The 17,814-nt window shown below is 33.2% G+C and overlaps 3 protein-coding genes across 3 annotated transcripts in view; all 3 read right to left on the reverse strand.

The window, feature by feature from the left end:
* Positions 1–436: 436 nt before the first annotated feature.
* On the reverse strand, positions 437–878 carry LOC106636907 (larval cuticle protein 1-like). The gene is made up of 2 exons (XM_089593582.1): positions 873–878; positions 437–757 (listed from the first exon to the last, which is right to left on the reverse strand). Exons 1-2 carry the CDS (start codon positions 876–878, stop codon positions 437–439), a joined length of 327 nt encoding a protein of 108 aa, XP_089449708.1.
* Positions 879–4,813: 3,935 nt separating this feature from the next.
* Positions 4,814–9,170, reverse strand: LOC106636906 (A disintegrin and metalloproteinase with thrombospondin motifs like). Its single transcript, XM_089593583.1, has 14 exons — positions 9,137–9,170; positions 8,547–8,620; positions 8,395–8,452; positions 8,106–8,320; positions 7,942–8,031; positions 7,645–7,840; positions 7,452–7,563; positions 6,417–6,570; positions 6,186–6,367; positions 6,019–6,080; positions 5,811–5,937; positions 5,089–5,235; positions 4,880–5,006; positions 4,814–4,825 (listed from the first exon to the last, which is right to left on the reverse strand). The coding sequence occupies exons 2-14, from the start codon at positions 8,595–8,597 to the stop codon at positions 4,814–4,816; spliced, it is 1,533 nt and encodes a 510-aa protein (XP_089449709.1). The 5' UTR covers positions 8,598–8,620; positions 9,137–9,170.
* A 1,391-nt stretch (positions 9,171–10,561) lies between these two features.
* The window catches only part of sona (sol narae metalloprotease), a 29,933-nt gene continuing 22,680 nt past the window's right edge, over positions 10,562–17,814 (reverse strand). The window contains exons 13-17 of the mRNA XM_089593417.1: positions 17,537–17,663; positions 17,331–17,435; positions 15,902–16,059; positions 14,580–15,043; positions 10,562–12,021 (exon numbers count right to left, since the gene is read on the reverse strand). Of these exons, the coding sequence (XP_089449543.1) occupies positions 11,888–12,021; positions 14,580–15,043; positions 15,902–16,059; positions 17,331–17,435; positions 17,537–17,663 (988 nt within the window). The 3' untranslated portion in view covers positions 10,562–11,887. The remainder of the gene's footprint in view (positions 12,022–14,579; positions 15,044–15,901; positions 16,060–17,330; positions 17,436–17,536; positions 17,664–17,814) is intronic.

A 17,814-nucleotide genomic window follows, 5' to 3' on the forward strand; every position in this document is an offset into this window, starting at 1 on the left:
TTCAAAAAAGGAATATGTCTGCTTGGAAATAGTTTACTGTTCCTCCGTACCACATCAGAAACAGTTGATACAAAAATCATCGATGATAATTTACACGTAACATTTTTTTTTACTTTACTGTTTAAAGCCGCAAAAATTCTTTAGTCAAGCGTATCTAGGATCAACTGTATATTCTAATAATTTTGTCCATACTCTACTAAAGACACCAAAATAGTATCTTCAGATGCTCGATACGGTTCCATTGTTAATTTTCATGTCGATCGTTATAATATATATAAATCAACAAAAAATTACAGACCAAGGGATAAGGTATATTTAAAAAGTAATTCAAACGCAGGATTAATAAAAAATAGTAATTTATTTTTAAAAAACAGCTAAAGATGAAGATGAAAGAGGAAGAAGACCAAAGTCGACTACGAAGAAGAAAAAACAGTCTTTATTTGGGCAGATGGTCTCCCTCGGGGTGGTAACCATTTTCATCGGCAGTGTAGTACACAACGAACAATTTGCCAGTTTTCTGGTCAACGTAGCTGTACTGGCCTTGGATTCTGAGAATAGTGTGGTCCTCGTTGGTCTCAGGATTACGGACCACCGCGGCCGTGGCAACTTCGCTGCGAGCCTGGCCATCGCTCTGTTCGACGGAGAACTGGTAATCACCGATACCGATGTTGTTGTGCGGCTGTTCTTTAACAACGTATGTTTCGGCGTCAATGGCAGCGGCAGAGGCTACGGCCACGAGGGCGGCGAGGACTACGATCTGGAAAACACAATTTTGTTGAACGTTAGCTATTATTGTTGTTCAGGTGATTTTATTTTTTTTCTGGGCTATAAAAACTTTAATGTCCCATACGATGCTTAGAGAGTCTATTTACTCTCATATTTCACAATAAGTATAACGTTAACATTTTTTATTGATAAATTAAATTAAATATTAATTATTTATATTCTCAAGAAACTTGAGCAGTATAAAATAACTTTTAAGTCAGTTACAACAGATTAATTTAAATAATAAAAATTTTTCAATATTGCAAATGCATTCTATATAAGTAAAGTAATAAATAATAATGTAATTTAATTAAATACGAATGATGAAATATCGATTTTCAATAACTATTGATGGATGAAAAATGAAATTTAAAAAACAGTAATACTTCTCTACAGAATGTTGTTTCTGATTCTAAATATTATAAAGTATCGATGAAATTTACAATCAAAACTTTACATAACTAGTCAAATACCTACTCCTTTAATTTTTATTGTATATTTTTTGAATGGCACGTAATCTTTTAGCACATTGCAACAAAAAAATTCTCTTTATCTTTTTACAAGATAATAAATAATCGCATGACGAATAATTGTTTACAAAACTTTGAATGTACCTACCACTTTCATGTTGACTTGGTGAAGGAATAGACTGTGCAGTGCTATCTTAGAAGATGAGCAGAGAACTGAATGTGCTGGAAGCGATTTCCTCAGGCTTTTTATACCAGCATCTCCCACCATCGAAAAAGATTTGCTTGGCCTAACGATAGCATGTCGATCACCTTCACCTTTTTTTTGTTACAACTTGTCCGGTTTATCGATTTCCAAAAAAAAAATAATTATCATCTTCCAATCGTAGGGTTGGATCTTCGCATGTAAATCGCTTGCTTTGACGTAATTTTATGAATCTTTGCCAGAGGAGGGGACCGATCGCCGTGTCTCTACTCATGCATTATTAATTTTAGGGGCAATCATTCTCATACTTACCTTAAACGTTAGATAACCCACCCATGAGAAACATACATTTCTTGTTAATCACAATCTACCATTTAAATTTCCTTTGTTCGCTGTATTTTAAATATAATACTTTTAAGCAGATATTGGTTTTACAGCAATGCTATTTTTGATCAATGTTCTATCTTTTCACACAATCTAAGTATTGTATTCATTAAACATTATGACTAACTATGAAAAATATATTGCAAATTGTACGACACATTACAATTTTACAAAAATTCTCTAATTTGAGAATTGGTAACATCAATACAATGTAATTTTCAGCCTATTTTAATAACAATAAAAAGTATTATTACAGCGTATAACAATTAATGTATCAATTTTTTTTAGAGCGTCTCATATGATAAGTGCGCTTAACGTCTGTACAAAACGTTGATCTATATATTATATTTTAATTATATTTTTAAAAGATTTACTAGTTGTATTCTAAAAACCTTGAATAAAATCGATTACTCCGGTATAGGTTTTTTGTAATTATTTTTTAAAACTATGTTTAATCGCAAAATGTCAGTAAACAATGCTAATCGCATAATTACAAAATTACAACGTATGTCTGCTTTTCTATGGTTGTTATGGTTCTAATTTTTAATTATTTTTCACAAAACAGTTTTTTTTTAAATTTCTTTTTACAGCGTAAAAGCATTGGAAGTATCGGTAGAACGTCCTTCAAGTAATAGAACGAAGTCAAAAACCTTCGAAGCCTTGCGTGACTTCGAATGAATTTTAATGATTTTTCAAAGATTTTGAAAGTATTTTTTTTACTGTCTTTGTGAGTGCTCAGCTTCGAAAATGCCCTTAAAAAGTTCTCATTTTAAATACTTTAAATTAAAAGCTTAGGGTTTTACAATTCATTTAGAAAAAATAATTACCTGAACTCAAAAAAATTGTATGCCTCTTGGGTTTTCAAGATGTAGACATATCATATCTATGGTATTGAAATAAGAAACTTTACTAGATAAAATAATTTTCTCAGCCAAATAAGAGTATGCCTCAATCAATCTAACCAAATTGTAACTAAACTTTTAACATTTGATACACAAATTTTTTCTTGGTTACTTGAATTTTCAATAAATATTTTGTAAAATCCAAAATTTTTTATTTCAATCTCCATATAAAATCTACCATAGATCTAAATATTTCAGTAACTCAACCATTAAACAGATAAGTGCTGTAAAAATATTACTTAACATGATTGAGTATTGTGACATATTATGTTTCACAGAAAAAATTGTTTTTTTTCAAAAGCAGCCACATCCATATGCATGACATTTTTCAAACAGTTGCAACAAAATATTTTACTTGCAATACTAACCACTAAGAGAGGACAAAACATTCAACCATAGAAAAAAAAATCACCGAAACAATAAACCAAACAGAGTTTTTTAAATTATCTCTACTCATCATTCTTGCACCAAAACCTTAAATGTATGCATCAAAAGACAAATTCATTTTACGTCATCACGATATGTAATGAACACTTGGAAAAAAATGGTCGAGGAACCCGATGAAAAGTAGTTATTCAAAAATCTCGCAGCGATCCAGCTTTCGAAAGTTCTCAAGAAGACACGGTAGCAGCATCATCTCCCGCGTGAACTACAAGAAAGCAATAGGCTAGGAATTACGCGAGGGGGGGGGAAAAAAAAGTGAAAGGAAAAAGGCTCGAGAAGAAGGGACCAGAGCCGGAGATAAAAAAGACCGAGCGAGGCATAGGAAGAGGGAAAATAAAAAAGGTCACCTGTCCGCCCGTCGCTCGTTCGTATTCCTGAAGGTGCGCGCTCGCACATACACGCGCGCGAATATTATCCATTTTCTTCCCTCCCTTCGCCGCACAGCCCCCTCTGTCTTCCCGCCCCGTGGGTGGCTTACGCTCCCAAGACGTTACGTGTACAAGGGAGAGACGTCGTCGCAGGCGCGCACACCCCGACCTGAATATAAAAAAGCAACGGCGCACCCCCGGAGCCAAATGTCACCTCGACCGGGGCTCATTTTCCACGAGACTCTCCCTGTACCTATACTCCACTCTGCTCCTCCGCGTGCGGGCTTTAATAATTCGGCACCACCAGCGCCGGCCGCCCTCCCACGTGCGCCTTGTTTCTTTTATTTCCCACGTCACATATCCCGTTTAAACGAGAGGAGCCGGCCGTGTCTTCCTGTCTCCGTCCTTCGTTGCTCGTATCGCCTCCGCGCTACACCAGGCTATATCTTTGCTGTACCTTCTTTTCCTCTCTGTGCTCCACGGCACGGCTATACCCCTACACGAGTCCGTAGCGAGATTGCTCCTGCCTTGATTTTTCTTCCCCTCCCCCCCCCCACCAAGTGTAATATGATCTCTGCCCTTCCCTCCGTTTTCATTGCGAAATTTATCGCTTCGCTTATTAAATCTAGATCGAATTGCTGGTCGTGATTGAACAACATTAATGTTTATTTCTCTCCGTTGCACGTGGCTCGGTGACAACTGTTGGGTATATGTATGAGTGTTGTTTTTATTGAATATCCTTCGTTATGTTCATGCACAATTTGACAAATTATTACGAGGTCCACGTACATTTGCTCACTGATAAGATTATGTACAACAGCTCAGGTGCAGTATAATGCAACATTAGAGTCAGCATTTGGTACCAGCCTGGATAACCATTGCGCGTTATTCGATGGTGTTGTTCATGATTGTTGCACCATACACGTGTATCAAACAAAGATTAGGTTACACGTCTCTATAATCTTGCGGGTGTCGAGGATTGGTCGGGTAGCGATGCAATTTCCAATGGGATTGTTAACGTCGTCTCATGTACGCATTTCCCGTTTATGCAGAACTAGAAAACGAAAAAGAAAAATGTATTTCCAAAAGAATAAATGATTACCACTACTTTATTGGGCGATGAACTTACATGTTGTGCACCACAAGAAGAACCTTCAGCAGCTGCAGCAATTGGTATACACAGACCAACTTGACGATCGAAGCAGTCCAAGTGAGTACATACACTACTATCGAGCTGGAAATAGATACATGTCAAAAATTACTATACGTCAATCTCGATTAGTTAAAATTCTATATTTGTGTTTAACATAAAAAAAAATCCAGCCATCCCAAAAAAAATCTTACGTTACAAGCGTGCGATGCTCCTATCCTCTTGCATTGCTCGTGAAGCGACAGGATTCTCCCGGGCAGGATACGGGGTGCTATCGAGCCTGCGTGAGGCTCATTAAACAGACACTCGGCTTTGGGTGAGCTAAAAATGTGGAGAAAAAATGTTACTTTAACTGCTCGATTGTAACCATTTGTGTAATATTTTTGAAATCATTGGCAATTACTGAATAAACTCTTTCAAATACTCCGCACTGCAATGAGACCAAATAAATGAATTTTCATTGAACGTCAAGCTGCGAGACATAATGTATCCGTACGAAGGACAAAGTAACTTGTTTGCTTCTTTATATCCATCATGAGGAGCACCGAATCTGCAATATATTATATTCCACAGAGATAAATCATACGTGTCGGATTTATCTATGTGATTAATAAGTTATTCTTTGCAAATTTCTTTAATACTAAACGAGACTAAGAAATATTGGTAATCAGGTATTTGGCATTTTGATTGATGCAATGACAAATATAGCTTGTCAACGACTCTCAAAAGATATTCAAATGTGTTACTTAATTTAAGAAAAAAAGCTCAATCATTGCGTCTATTGAGCCAACACCTGCGGTGTGATGTCTTCTTGTAAAATCACTCCTTTAAAATTTTTAAGCTAATATTGAGTCTTTCACCACACCACAGATTTTATGGATTGTACTTTCTATCTTTTATCTATACTTTAAATCTAAAAAAAAAAAAAAAAAATACAGATGCTTGTAAATTTAAGAGGGAAATGAATTGACAAAAGTATCCTTGGCTTATCATCTAGCGATGGATTGTCCAGTAGTGAAGGACAATCACATTCACTTTAGTCATCAGCTGGAGAACAGTTCATTACAAGCCCTCCACAAAACAATTGAGCAGCGAGTGTACGAGCAGAACTTATTCGTCACTTACAAATGTCCAAGTTCATGGGCAGCTGGAACAATTCCCGTGTACCCAGTGCGATCTTCCACAAGGCTTACTGCCTCTACCAGTGATTCGACGGCGTTTACCGAGCAAGCGCCTCCGCGGAAGGAATAGCCTACGATCGTAGAATAAATTATCATAGATTTTTCTCCGAAACTTCACGTAATCTTGGAATTATGTACGATGATACGCATACCTAAGGTGGCACAGTCGTCAAATGGGTTATTGCCCGCGGGCTCGCGGTTACACAAGTTCAATCTGTGGAACGGAAAATTTCACGTTATTGAATATGCATGGATTGGTTAACACTCGAGATCGAAATACAAAGACACAAAGCCGAGTGATAATTTAATATGGTCATACTTGGTCATTATCATGATTGCATCGTAATTATCCGCCAGAACTAATCTCTTTGCGTTTGTGTTCGTCATCTCGTCGTAAAAGTATCTTCCCGAGTGGTTCAGGGCTTTGTCCGCGTCGACGCTGGCGAGTCCTTCGGGGTCCGAGAACCGATGATCCGTCAGATAAGGAGTCGCGTTGGCATCCTGGAATATAACATTGACTTGACATTTTGTGAATAATCCCTGGAGTTACGTCGAACAATTGGAAGCTGCCATGTACCACTGGTATGACTATACCCGCGATGTTTATGCGGATGTTTGGGTTTTCAAAAACTCGATATCGTAAATCAACTGCGTTCCAAAATGACAAAATGTACTGCATCAATGCTTTGGAGTTTGGCAAGGCCCTTAGCAAACAAAAAGGTATACTTCTCAGTTTTTTTATAAAGTAATTTAGTACATTAGTATAATGAGGTACACCAAGTCAACTGATTGATACATATTTTATCGTGTATACGATTCATCCCAATTTGGTTATACAGTAGTATCTTATATTTTTCTTAGTATAAAAAGTGTATGTATACTTAAACCAGCTGACAACCATCTGGAGGGCGAAGAAAATTTTGATTTAAAAATTAAGAGGTGCTGATTTTTCAAAACCAGACTTTCCCAGATTACCATATTGTACCATCGGTAGTCACACATGATAAGTGCATTGATGTATCGTAATTTTAAGGATTAGTCAATGTTAAACAAAAAAATACTGGAAACAACAAAAATTGTATTGATAAAGATGTCGTTGTATAAGGGTGCCAAAGAAACTCGTAACAAAAATAAATTAGTAAGAAAAAACGGGAAGAGGACACAAAAAAGTAAAACAAAATATCAAAAGACTATAAAAAATACACATAAATAAAAAGGTGTAAGCATCACGTTGAAAATGTTGAATTTGAGTATATTTAAGGGTAACAAAGGATTTTTGATTGCACTACTTTTAAAAAAAAAATTTGAAAAAAAAATTAACAGCACTTTAACAGGCATTATATTTCCAAAATTTTATTAAAAATCAATTTGTATAAAATGACTTGTACTAATAAATTCTATATGTTCATCATAAAGTTTCCAGAGTAACTAAAACAATTATCATCGACTAGATTGTTGTAGTTTCCAATTAATCTTAAATTATTTTAAATCTCCATCTCATGTTAAAACCATTGTAGTCACATTTTTTACGAGAAAAAAGGTCATCGCACAAAATGAGGGAGGATATTGTTGATTGCTTACTTACAATCTGATGTCATAATCGATGACTACCAAGATCTGTGGAAAAATCGTTGCTGGCACATTCATGTCGCGTTTCGGCCGTGACGGTCCCCTTTTCGAAACATACGGACCAGTTTCTAAAATGACCACCACAAGCTGAATAAAATAAACTTTTCGTTACTGAGTAAAGGTGAATCAAAAAAATTCTCAACGCTTACTTTCTCGCGTTCGGTCGACCGACATCTCCGGTATCTCGATGAGTACATGATCATACTCGAGATCGTCGCGATACGTCGTGCGGAAGTTTTGCGGAAAATCGTTATGCAGGAACGCGCTGCGTCTGCCTCTCAACAATTTAACTCGTAATTCACTCGGCAACTGACGGATAACTAAGTTATCGCCAATGGTTCCCTCCTATTATTCAAGTTTCTTTTATTTCATTGCCACGCTAATGCCGCACTAGACAATCGCGTTGTCCGATCATTCATGACGTGGACCTTTGATTTAAGACTTACAAAATGAACGTTGCCGTTCTCGTCGTATCTACTCGTTATGGCTGCCTTCTGGTGGGAGTCCTGGTAAACCTGGATAGCATCGTTTATCGCCTGAAATTTAATTTAGCGTCCCTTTTTACAGTGCCATTTTACTGAAGATTTTCAAATACTTTTTTGCTTCTCACATTAGGGATTTGAGTGTATTTTACACCCAATGGGGCATCCCTATGGCTTTGTACTGCCCAAACAGGCGTGTCTTTTCCAGCCAGAACTCCGTTAACGGGTTCCAAGTACAGTCTAATATCCCGATTCAAACTCGTTATTTGTAATACTCGGACGTCTGCATTTGTCGTATCATCATTGGTGGAATATGCAGTACTGACAACTTCGTAATTAGGAGCTAAAGTATAACGATTTATTTTCAATTAAGTTTAGATACGAAATTTTCAATGTCAAGGTGGTACGTTACGTTACCTTTTTTTGTTCCAAAAATCGATGCCAACTGTTCATCGGAAATTACTACATCACTAGGCTACTATGTCCCATTCGAACACAGAAATAAGTATGCATGAGTATAATAATAAAAATAATAGAGTGATAATACAATTTTCAACAAATTTAGATACCTGAATGCCGTTACTTGAGGTCACTAGTAGACAAATAAAGAACTTTAACATTTCGTCACTTTTCTGTCTGAAAACTAAAGATTAAGCGGATAACGAAAAAAAAAAAAATAATAAAATAAACAACATGACGCGTGAAATAAAGCTAATTGTTTTTAAATTATTAGTTTTTCTAAGCCATGATAAGTAAATGAGTAGTCACATGTGTGTTTGTTTGATTCATTAAAGAACCATTTACTTCTGAAGGTATTGAATAATATTTTTCATAAACTCAGCGATTAATAAAATTTACCAGTGTTATTTTTAGAATGATTAATTAATTCTTAAATAATGTAATTTGGCACAGTTATTAAATTGCAGTTAACACAAATGTACACAAATAATATAAAGTATTGAAATTGTTTGCATACAAATAATGAGCGAAGTGACTCACAAATAATTTTACGAACAAAATTTTTTTTTAACTGTGTAAATGACAGCCTCTCTTTCACAATAGTATTATACATCGTTCAAGTGGCTGTGAAAATTATTTATTATATGGATACAGACATTTGTGACTGGTAATATAATATTTATTTATTTCTAAAGTTTACCTTAAGATTTTATTCTCTTGTACTCCGATGAAACTATGTGAAATCAAATTTGATTTGGGTTTGGGAATATGGGTTTCAAAATATTTCATAAAATTGTGCGTAAACAAAAAATCAAAAAGGATTCTGAAGGGCTTATAAGATTCAGCCAATTACATTTAAATAATGATAGACGCTCGGAAAAAATCAAATGGTCTTTGGTACTCCACATCTATAACGTGCTATTTATTAAATACACTTTGTATTGGAAGAAAAAACTGAAAAACCGATATTTTATCACACCATAAACACTGTTTTGAAATACAATAAAACTGAAAGAATTAAAAGTGTGACAATTGATGCTTAAAATAAAAGTTTATAATGTGTAAGGAGTCTGCTTTTGTTTTTGACAGAAAAGCTTGCTTGTTAATCTGAACTGCCTAACGGATCTCACACAACTGACGATGTTTTTCTACTTGCAATGCTCTATCCTTGAATTTTATAATCTAAGGAAGTAAAAAAAATTGCAAGTCAGTTCTACTCCGTACTGTTATGCTGTAGATGAGTAAATACCAATTTATTTGTGCAAGTAAGTATATAGCGGTGAGTTGTAACAGCTACTTCAAAGAAAATGATACAGCTTATGTACATCCTTTTAACTCTTAATTTCTGCTTATATCAATTACAATTTCATACAAAACAAAAATACCAGGTATTTTTGTGTGTGTTTATATTCTATGGTAATTACAAGATTTTTTCTTTAAAGGGAATGGTTTGCTGAGGATAAAAAAATGAACAATCTGTACTTATTATTAAAAACATGTAATTTTATTAAATATACTATTGTTTGTTTTTACCCCAAAAACATTAGTAGTCCTCAATTAATGGAAAAAAATAACACTATCAAATTTTCAATAACATTTATCCCTGCCAATCTTAAGAACTGTGATGTGAATATGTACGTTAATAGTTAACAAAATAGAATTGTATATTCTTTAACTGAAGTTATGACAGTTCATTTTCTCATACGTTAAATCCAATTTTTAATCCTATTTCGTACCAACTTTTTTACTTATTCTGTATTTTTTTTATTTATTTTTTTTTATTGTAAACTCGAGTAAAACCATTCTTTAAAGAAAGTTTTTTTTGCATCGTATACAATTTATTTTATATAAACTCAATTTTTTACGAAAATAATGAAAAATGACTCGTATGAACAATATTTAAAATTAATATAAAAAAATTTTACTTTATGTGCAGGTATTACTTGAGCAACATAAAAATCGTAAGGAATAGAATATCTTAATAAATTAAAAAATCTCACATGTATTATACATGCAAAGTTCAGAATCGATACGTAAACATATTGTAATAGACGATCAGATATCAATGAAGGGAACAAATGAATTAAAGCAATTATTACTATATTATTAAACTCTACAGTTTATTCTTTATGCTACAATGATTTTCGTTTACAATAATTATTGTTTGTCGGTGAGTTTTGCTGCTCCGATGGTAACAAACGTATATATAAACTGCTGGGATGTCGTCGTTGCGCGCGTTATTCGACGCTTAAAAAACATACTTTACAATAAAAATTAAAAATAAAAAAAAAATAAAAAAAAAAAAACAAAAAAAAAGTAATAAATTTGAAATACACTATCGTGCGCCAAGGAGTCAAGCCTCGACGATGTCGCACATAAATACAGACTTAGAGGTAGAAAAAAAAAAAGAAGTAAAATATAAAGGAAAAGTATTGGATAGAGGCCAAGGTGGAGTGGTATTAAGGTGGCAGGGGAAATCAAACATTGGGAATAGAGAGGGAAGGAGGAGCGAGACATTTCTCGTGATTTTCTCGGTGTACGAGTAAAAAAAGGGCACGCGTTGAGTTGCTATTGCGCAAGCTCGCCCCAAAAAGCGAATAAAGTACATCACTTTTTATTTTTTTATTTTCTTCCCTCCTCTCTCTTTCTCTTTATTTTACCGTCTTTTACATCCTCTCAATCCACCTCTCGTTCTTGCTTCCTTTACTTGAAAAAAAAACCTTACTACTAGCTTCATGTTTTTCGTAGGAATGGGATACAAAAAAAACAGAGGCATTTCAACAGGGGAGTGAAGTAGGTAAGGTGCAGGTGGAGCAGGAGATGGTCTACTAGGGTAAAAGTTATGATGAAGGAAGAAGAGATGCAGAGTATCTCTATATGCCTCTATCGAGACGGGTATCCTTCTTTTTTCTTTATTGCTATTTTTTAATGAAACTTTTCTCGCTCTACATGAAATTTTCATTTCATTTTTGTTCCTTATAGTTTTTTTTTTTTTTTTTTTTTTTTCTAAATGCGTATGTATATATAAAACACTCTTTCACCTCTCACGTTAGGGATAAAGACCAAGAAAAAAAATTAGGGATTTTAACATGGTGCCGTTCGCAGAACGCGTTTACATTCTATAAATTTTTTTTTTCTTCGTTCTCTTTTTACTTTTTGTTCTGATCGCATTCACATTTCAGCATAACAATCCCAATCACACAAAGTTACTGCGCACGGTGATGCAAACACCACCTCGTTGCAATCGCACTCTCGCTCATTCGTATTTATTTTTTTCTTTTTCTTCCTCACTTTTTCTATTCTCATTCACATCTTGTCCTCAGCTTCTCAGTCACTCTAGTGACTCCGATCATGCATTTTCGTTCAAGCGCGATATCGAGCCACTTTCTTCGTGTCCCCTTGCGTTTGCGTGTTTTTTTGCATTTTTCACCGGTCGTAGTGTTGGTTTTGTTCAGCAAATTGTTTTCAGAGACTCGCAACAGTCGGCTCTCACTGATTGCAGACGGCACAGCCATATCCTCAGCCTGCTGATCAGCTCCGCGCAGTTCGTACCCTCCTTGTCCCGGCATTCACCGGCCTCTGTTTCTGCATTTGTTATAAACAAAACATACATTAGGATTTATCTCATCAATTCACTAGTATGACTATATCGAAACAATGTCATGACAAACCATTTTTAAACTTAATGCCAAACCGAAAAACAAATAACTATAACTTAATATGTAATTATATGCAAGATGTTTTACGTAAAATGTCCACTCAGCAGTCATTAAAACTTTATGGTAATTTTACTAATTTTTACTACCAATTTGTTTTTTTAAAAGAAAATTATTTAACAATGGCGCAGGTATTAGCCGTGCTTCATATTTATTATTCATTTAAGCTCTTTGTGAACAATACAAAAATTCTACTACAAGGATGATGAAGAGGAGATTTTCTTCGTAGTTTGTGAGTAAAAAATCAATAAATTTAAACCAAGAACACTTTTTGTAGCTTGTATATTTTTTACAGGATAAAAGTTTTATTTAAAAAAATGTTAAATAAATTTTCAAACTGTATATAAATTTAATATCGTTAATAAAATATTAGCATGATATTGAAAAACCAGTAAAATATTCGTTTAGACGTAATACTGCTAGAATATTTAATTTGCTCTCTAACTTTATGTAATTAATAAAAAAAAAAAAAAAAAAAAAAACGGTTTATATCTTCTTGAAACTTAGGATTATTATTCAGAAGATCTAAGAACCATATTAAATTCAAAAATAGATATATATTTGCTGTAGAGATTAAGTAGAAAGTTAATATTGTCTAGTAAGTGTCCAAAAACTTCAAAATTTTTTTCTTTTTCGAGAACTGCAAAGTAGATATTTTTGTGTTACTGCATTTTATAATGTTATTTTTTTATAATAAATGTAATACATTAATTTAAAATACTTTACGTGAAAATATTTTTATACTACCATAGTAAATGTTCATAAAAGGATGGGGTTAAAAACCCATTAAATGTAAATATTTTATAATTTTTACTCTTAAGTTATGTAATACATAACAGTTAATTTTATCAATCATGAATTTGCTTCAACATAACAATAAAAAAAATTATACGAATTATAAAATTGAGAAATAGTAATTCCAAAAGAGTATATAGTTTTACAGTAGTACATAATAGTGATTACATGATAATATGTATATAGTCGATAGTAGTTTTTGTTAGAGTAGATCTTTCCAATGGTTATCCAAAGGGTTCGCAAAAAATCATTCCTTGTTTTACGGTGAAAATATTTTATTAGTTAATAAAAATTACTATCGTAAAACTTTAGCTATTGTTTAGCTTGATTATGAAAATACAATTCTTCAGACCATTGAAAAGATTATCATTTGATTTTATTGTTTATAAATATTTACGTAATATAAGTTAATATTTTATGAGTATTTAAAACACATTGAAAATTAAAAAATAAATTTACGAAAAAAAAAAATTTTTAATAAAATTATTGTTTTCGGTATTTATGTTGTATTAGTAACAACAACATTATTTTATAGATCGTATTACCAAGAGTATGTTTACTTGTAAATAGAATGAAAAGTGTAAAATTTAGCCATACCATAAATTGTAAGTCAAGGATGTAAATTATAGTTTATTATTTACTCGAGAGTCCCAAGTACGTGAAATAACTGAAATTAGAACAATATGTGTATGCCAGAGGAGACTTAAAACAGTCGATTTGTAGTATTAGAAAGAAAAGGACTAACCTAATACCCTATGTACATTTTTTTTGAATTTTTAAATTTAACAATTAACCAAAGAGCAGAAACAACTAGTAATATTCTTCTATTTGGAATATGTTTTTTTTGTTGCAGTGTTCCTGGTCAACTAAAAATAAAAATACTCGAAAATTGATAGTACCAGAGATGCATAAGAAACGAATAAAATCAGGTGCGTATTTTAAAGTAAAATTCCACTAACCATGCCAGAAATAAGAATTTGAAAAGATTTATGATGAAATATTTTTGAGTCATATGAGAATGATGCAAAAAGAGGCATGCATGAGCATATTTCGACCTGAAGAATTTTTGTACACTTAAAAACTAAAAAAGGTTAGAGACTGAAAGTCATGTAATAAAGTAGTCTTGAGAACACAACACTCATTTATATTTTATTATAGAGATAAAAATAAAAAAAATAAATAAAAAATTTGCTCATAAGTAACGTTGTACTAAAAAAGTAGAATTCCACCTGGAACAACGTATTGAGTAGTCAAAGATCATTGAAGAGTAAATTTTAGAGGGAATAGCGAAGACAGCAGTGGCAAAATAAGCGTCAGCTAACAAAAGTGAACGAAATTGAAATTGGAGCAAGAAAGTTTCCAGTCGATGAGATGAAAGAGATTTCATGGTGATTTGTGCAGAAAATTGTAAAAACGCAAAACATCTTGAAGAAAAGTACCAAAGAATTTCCAAGGGAAACCATAGAAGGCGAGGTAATATACAGCGTTTATCCCGTATAGAAAAAAAAGGAGATAAAAACAGGGGGTTGCTGGAAGCGAAGTATATGTAAGATTTTACGAGACAAAGATGACAGGGGCCAGCATACGATAAAAATAAACATTCGTATGCTGGGAGTCGTAGAGGCTCCTTACCGTGGGCGCGGTCGTGAGACGAGTACTGAGCACCAGCGCTACTGGACAACCAGTACGAGGTCGATCTCGCGGTAGTGCTTTGGTACCTGAAAGGCGTGGACTTTGAGTAGCCAGGATCGTTCGAGGTACTACTGTAAGTCGAGTGCGAGCTGTACTCGTAAGGTATCCTCCTCGTGGTAGCGCGGCTTGTGTGCGAGTTGTAATTTTGGTAATCGTTACTATCGTAATTGTAACTGAGTTTCTTGTATTGTTGGTCGTCATTTATCAAATTACTGATTGTCGAGTGGTGATGGGAGTTGTAGCGCGAGTTGTATGAGAATGGCGTCGGAGCCGTTGTGTAGTACGGTGTTGTTACGCCGATCTCCTCGTAGTTTGTACTACTTGAGGTCGACGCGTGAGGCATTGTGTATTTGTACGCCAAATCGTACGAGCTCGGACGCGTTGTCGTACTGGCCCATGGATACCTGTTTAGTGCACAGTAATACTCAAATTTTTCCCCTCTGATAATTTATGTTTTATGATCATCAAGAAAATGAATCTTTCACGATGAAATCACTTCAATACTACACGGTTTGTTTTATGTTAACAATCAAGATATTTCAATGAATTATCCTCTTGTGCCAATTGTATTATTATATTAATAACAATAATAAATAACTATTCTATATTAATTAATGTTTTAATTGAATGCATTATAATATATAATACAACAATATATTATATTATAATGTATTCAATTAAAATATGAATTAATACATTATTAATATATTATGCAATAATATCGTATTTTCATAAATTATTCATTTAGATTATTATTTTCTAAAAGATATGCAATCTACGTTTTGCATGATACACCCCAATATCTGTACTTTTCAATAATGTAAGTTAGAGATAACTAATTTTAGAAAAAAATGCTAAAATTTAAATAATGTACAAAACTTATATATTAAGTACAAGTGGTAATGAAAAAAATTGTCCCTGAGTGTAGTTGAAATGTAGAAAACGGAAGATTGTACACTGAAGACATTTTTTTCAATCATGATCGTACTCGATAAGTTTGGTATTAGTGATTCAATAATACAGAGATATATGATTTTTCAAAAATATGGAATAAAAAGAAAAAAAAGCTATTCCCACCTCGATGTAAAAAAATTGGTGTAAAAATGGATTAATTTCATTACATATAATTTTCGTTTTTATATGTTACATTTATTAATTCTTCCTACCCATTTAATTGGTAATCGTTATTGTAACTGCCTATGTAATTATAGTGAAGCACACGTGTGCCAAATGAGTCGAACTTATAAAGTTGAATACTTTACCTGTATTCCGTCGTACTGGTATTGTATCGCGTGTACAATGACCGACTTTGCGTCGGGGCGTTGTAAAGGTTCTCTCGCTGCACGTACATCGGTATGTTCTGTGTGTAATCGGGAATAATGTTTTCGTGCTCGGCAACACACTTTCCATTCAGGCAGTACTAACAAAAAAATAATATAATTATTTTACGATTGTCCATACATTTTTTCTTCTGTGTTGCATACGTGTTTGTGTATATCGGTATTCTTACGAGTAATAAGAGTCCGACCGTTGTCTGATAAACAATAAGTATCTACTGTTTGAGGTTACAAAAATTGTACATATTTCTTTGTACGTTGATTTATCAAATTATAATGTAATTTAAAAAAATTCAACCACTTATTAGATTTTTATATAATAATTTAAACAAATTACCTGTACGATAGACTGTTGTTGATTTATAACAAAAATTTCTTTACTCGTCACTTTGGTAATAAACGGTTTAAAAATTATTTAAAAACCTTCATGTCAATCGGACGTATACTTTTATGTAATGCAATGCCCGTAAACCTATCAGCACGACGGTGATTCGTTACCTTGAAATCTTAAATTTGTCAGTATGGATTAAATTTATATTTTAATAATTTACCTATCTACTGTATGGATATTGAATAAACAATATATAATTTATTAATACTGTAGTTGTTTATAACCGTGTAACTATTTATTAAAAAAAACAATAGTAAAATCTAATTGAGTTTGAGATAGAAACAAATTACTTTAGGAATTAGATGTTTAATTTTAAAAGCTATAAATCAGTAAAATGGATAGTCAAATGTTTTTCCACTATAAATTAAAAATATATTTTGTGATTAAAGTCAATTTTATTACTAGTCATCATAAAAATTTAGGATATAATGAAGAGCCTATTAATGTACAGGATATTTTCTGTGATTCTACACTATTTTTAGAAGTTTTTATTAGTTTAATGTATTTGTTAACGTATGCTCTGTTCAGAATCTTAAAAATTTTATTATAATTATTGGCGAGGCTTTTTCTTGTTAATCGTTCTCATTTTTATTGAAAAAAATGTAACTGCACTCCATGATTATGTATTATTTATAATAAAAATATTTAGTCAATGATAACTTTCTTAACTTATATGTAAAATTTTTGAATCCTCATACAAAACATAGTTAAGAATGTTTTTAACTGCAAATCATACAAGTCTTATATTGTTATTTAACTAAAAATGTCAAGGGTAGTATGTATCCAAATTTGTTTAACAGAATGTAATTACGAATTACATTTGTCGAACTGAACTACAAACGTAATACATATTACGTGTACGACATATGTAAAACACAGTAAAAAAACTTTGAAAAACCAAAAACTTTGCTGCACCGAAGCAGGTATTTTAAAACCTTTCATAGCGTATCAACAAACACTCACTTGGCCGTCTCCACAAGGCGATCCCTCAGCTGCTGGTCGATACGCCACGCAGTAGCCTGAGCCGGCATCGAAGCAGAAAAGCTGTGCACACACCCGATCATCTTTCTGTAAAATGCAAAAAGGAGAAAACACGGATTTAGAATCAGTGGCACATGATAAATAAAAGCTGGTGTATGAACAAGGCGTGTTAAAGAAATTGGTCTCACGAAACAGGCGCTCGTTCCTCGGTCCTTTCGACATTGCGCGTCAAGTGACAGCAGCTTTCCTGGCAAGACTCTTGGCAGTGCCTCGTCCTCGTGAGGTGCATTGTAAAGACACGTCGCTGTGTCCCCACTGAAAATTTTTTGCATTCCCTCATGATAATACGCTCGCAGTTGTTGTACAAGCCCTAACTCTCATTTGGCAATATCGCGTTTTTGCATTTTTTTTTATGTATTAAAAAAAAAAAAAAAAAAAAAAAAAAAAGTTACCCAACAAAAGAAGC

Source organism: Copidosoma floridanum, unplaced genomic scaffold (genome assembly GCF_036245765.1).
Source record: "Copidosoma floridanum isolate Cflo_tuat_1 unplaced genomic scaffold, Cflo_Japanese_pri ptg000019l, whole genome shotgun sequence".
Lineage (NCBI taxonomy): Eukaryota > Metazoa > Arthropoda > Insecta > Hymenoptera > Encyrtidae > Copidosoma > Copidosoma floridanum.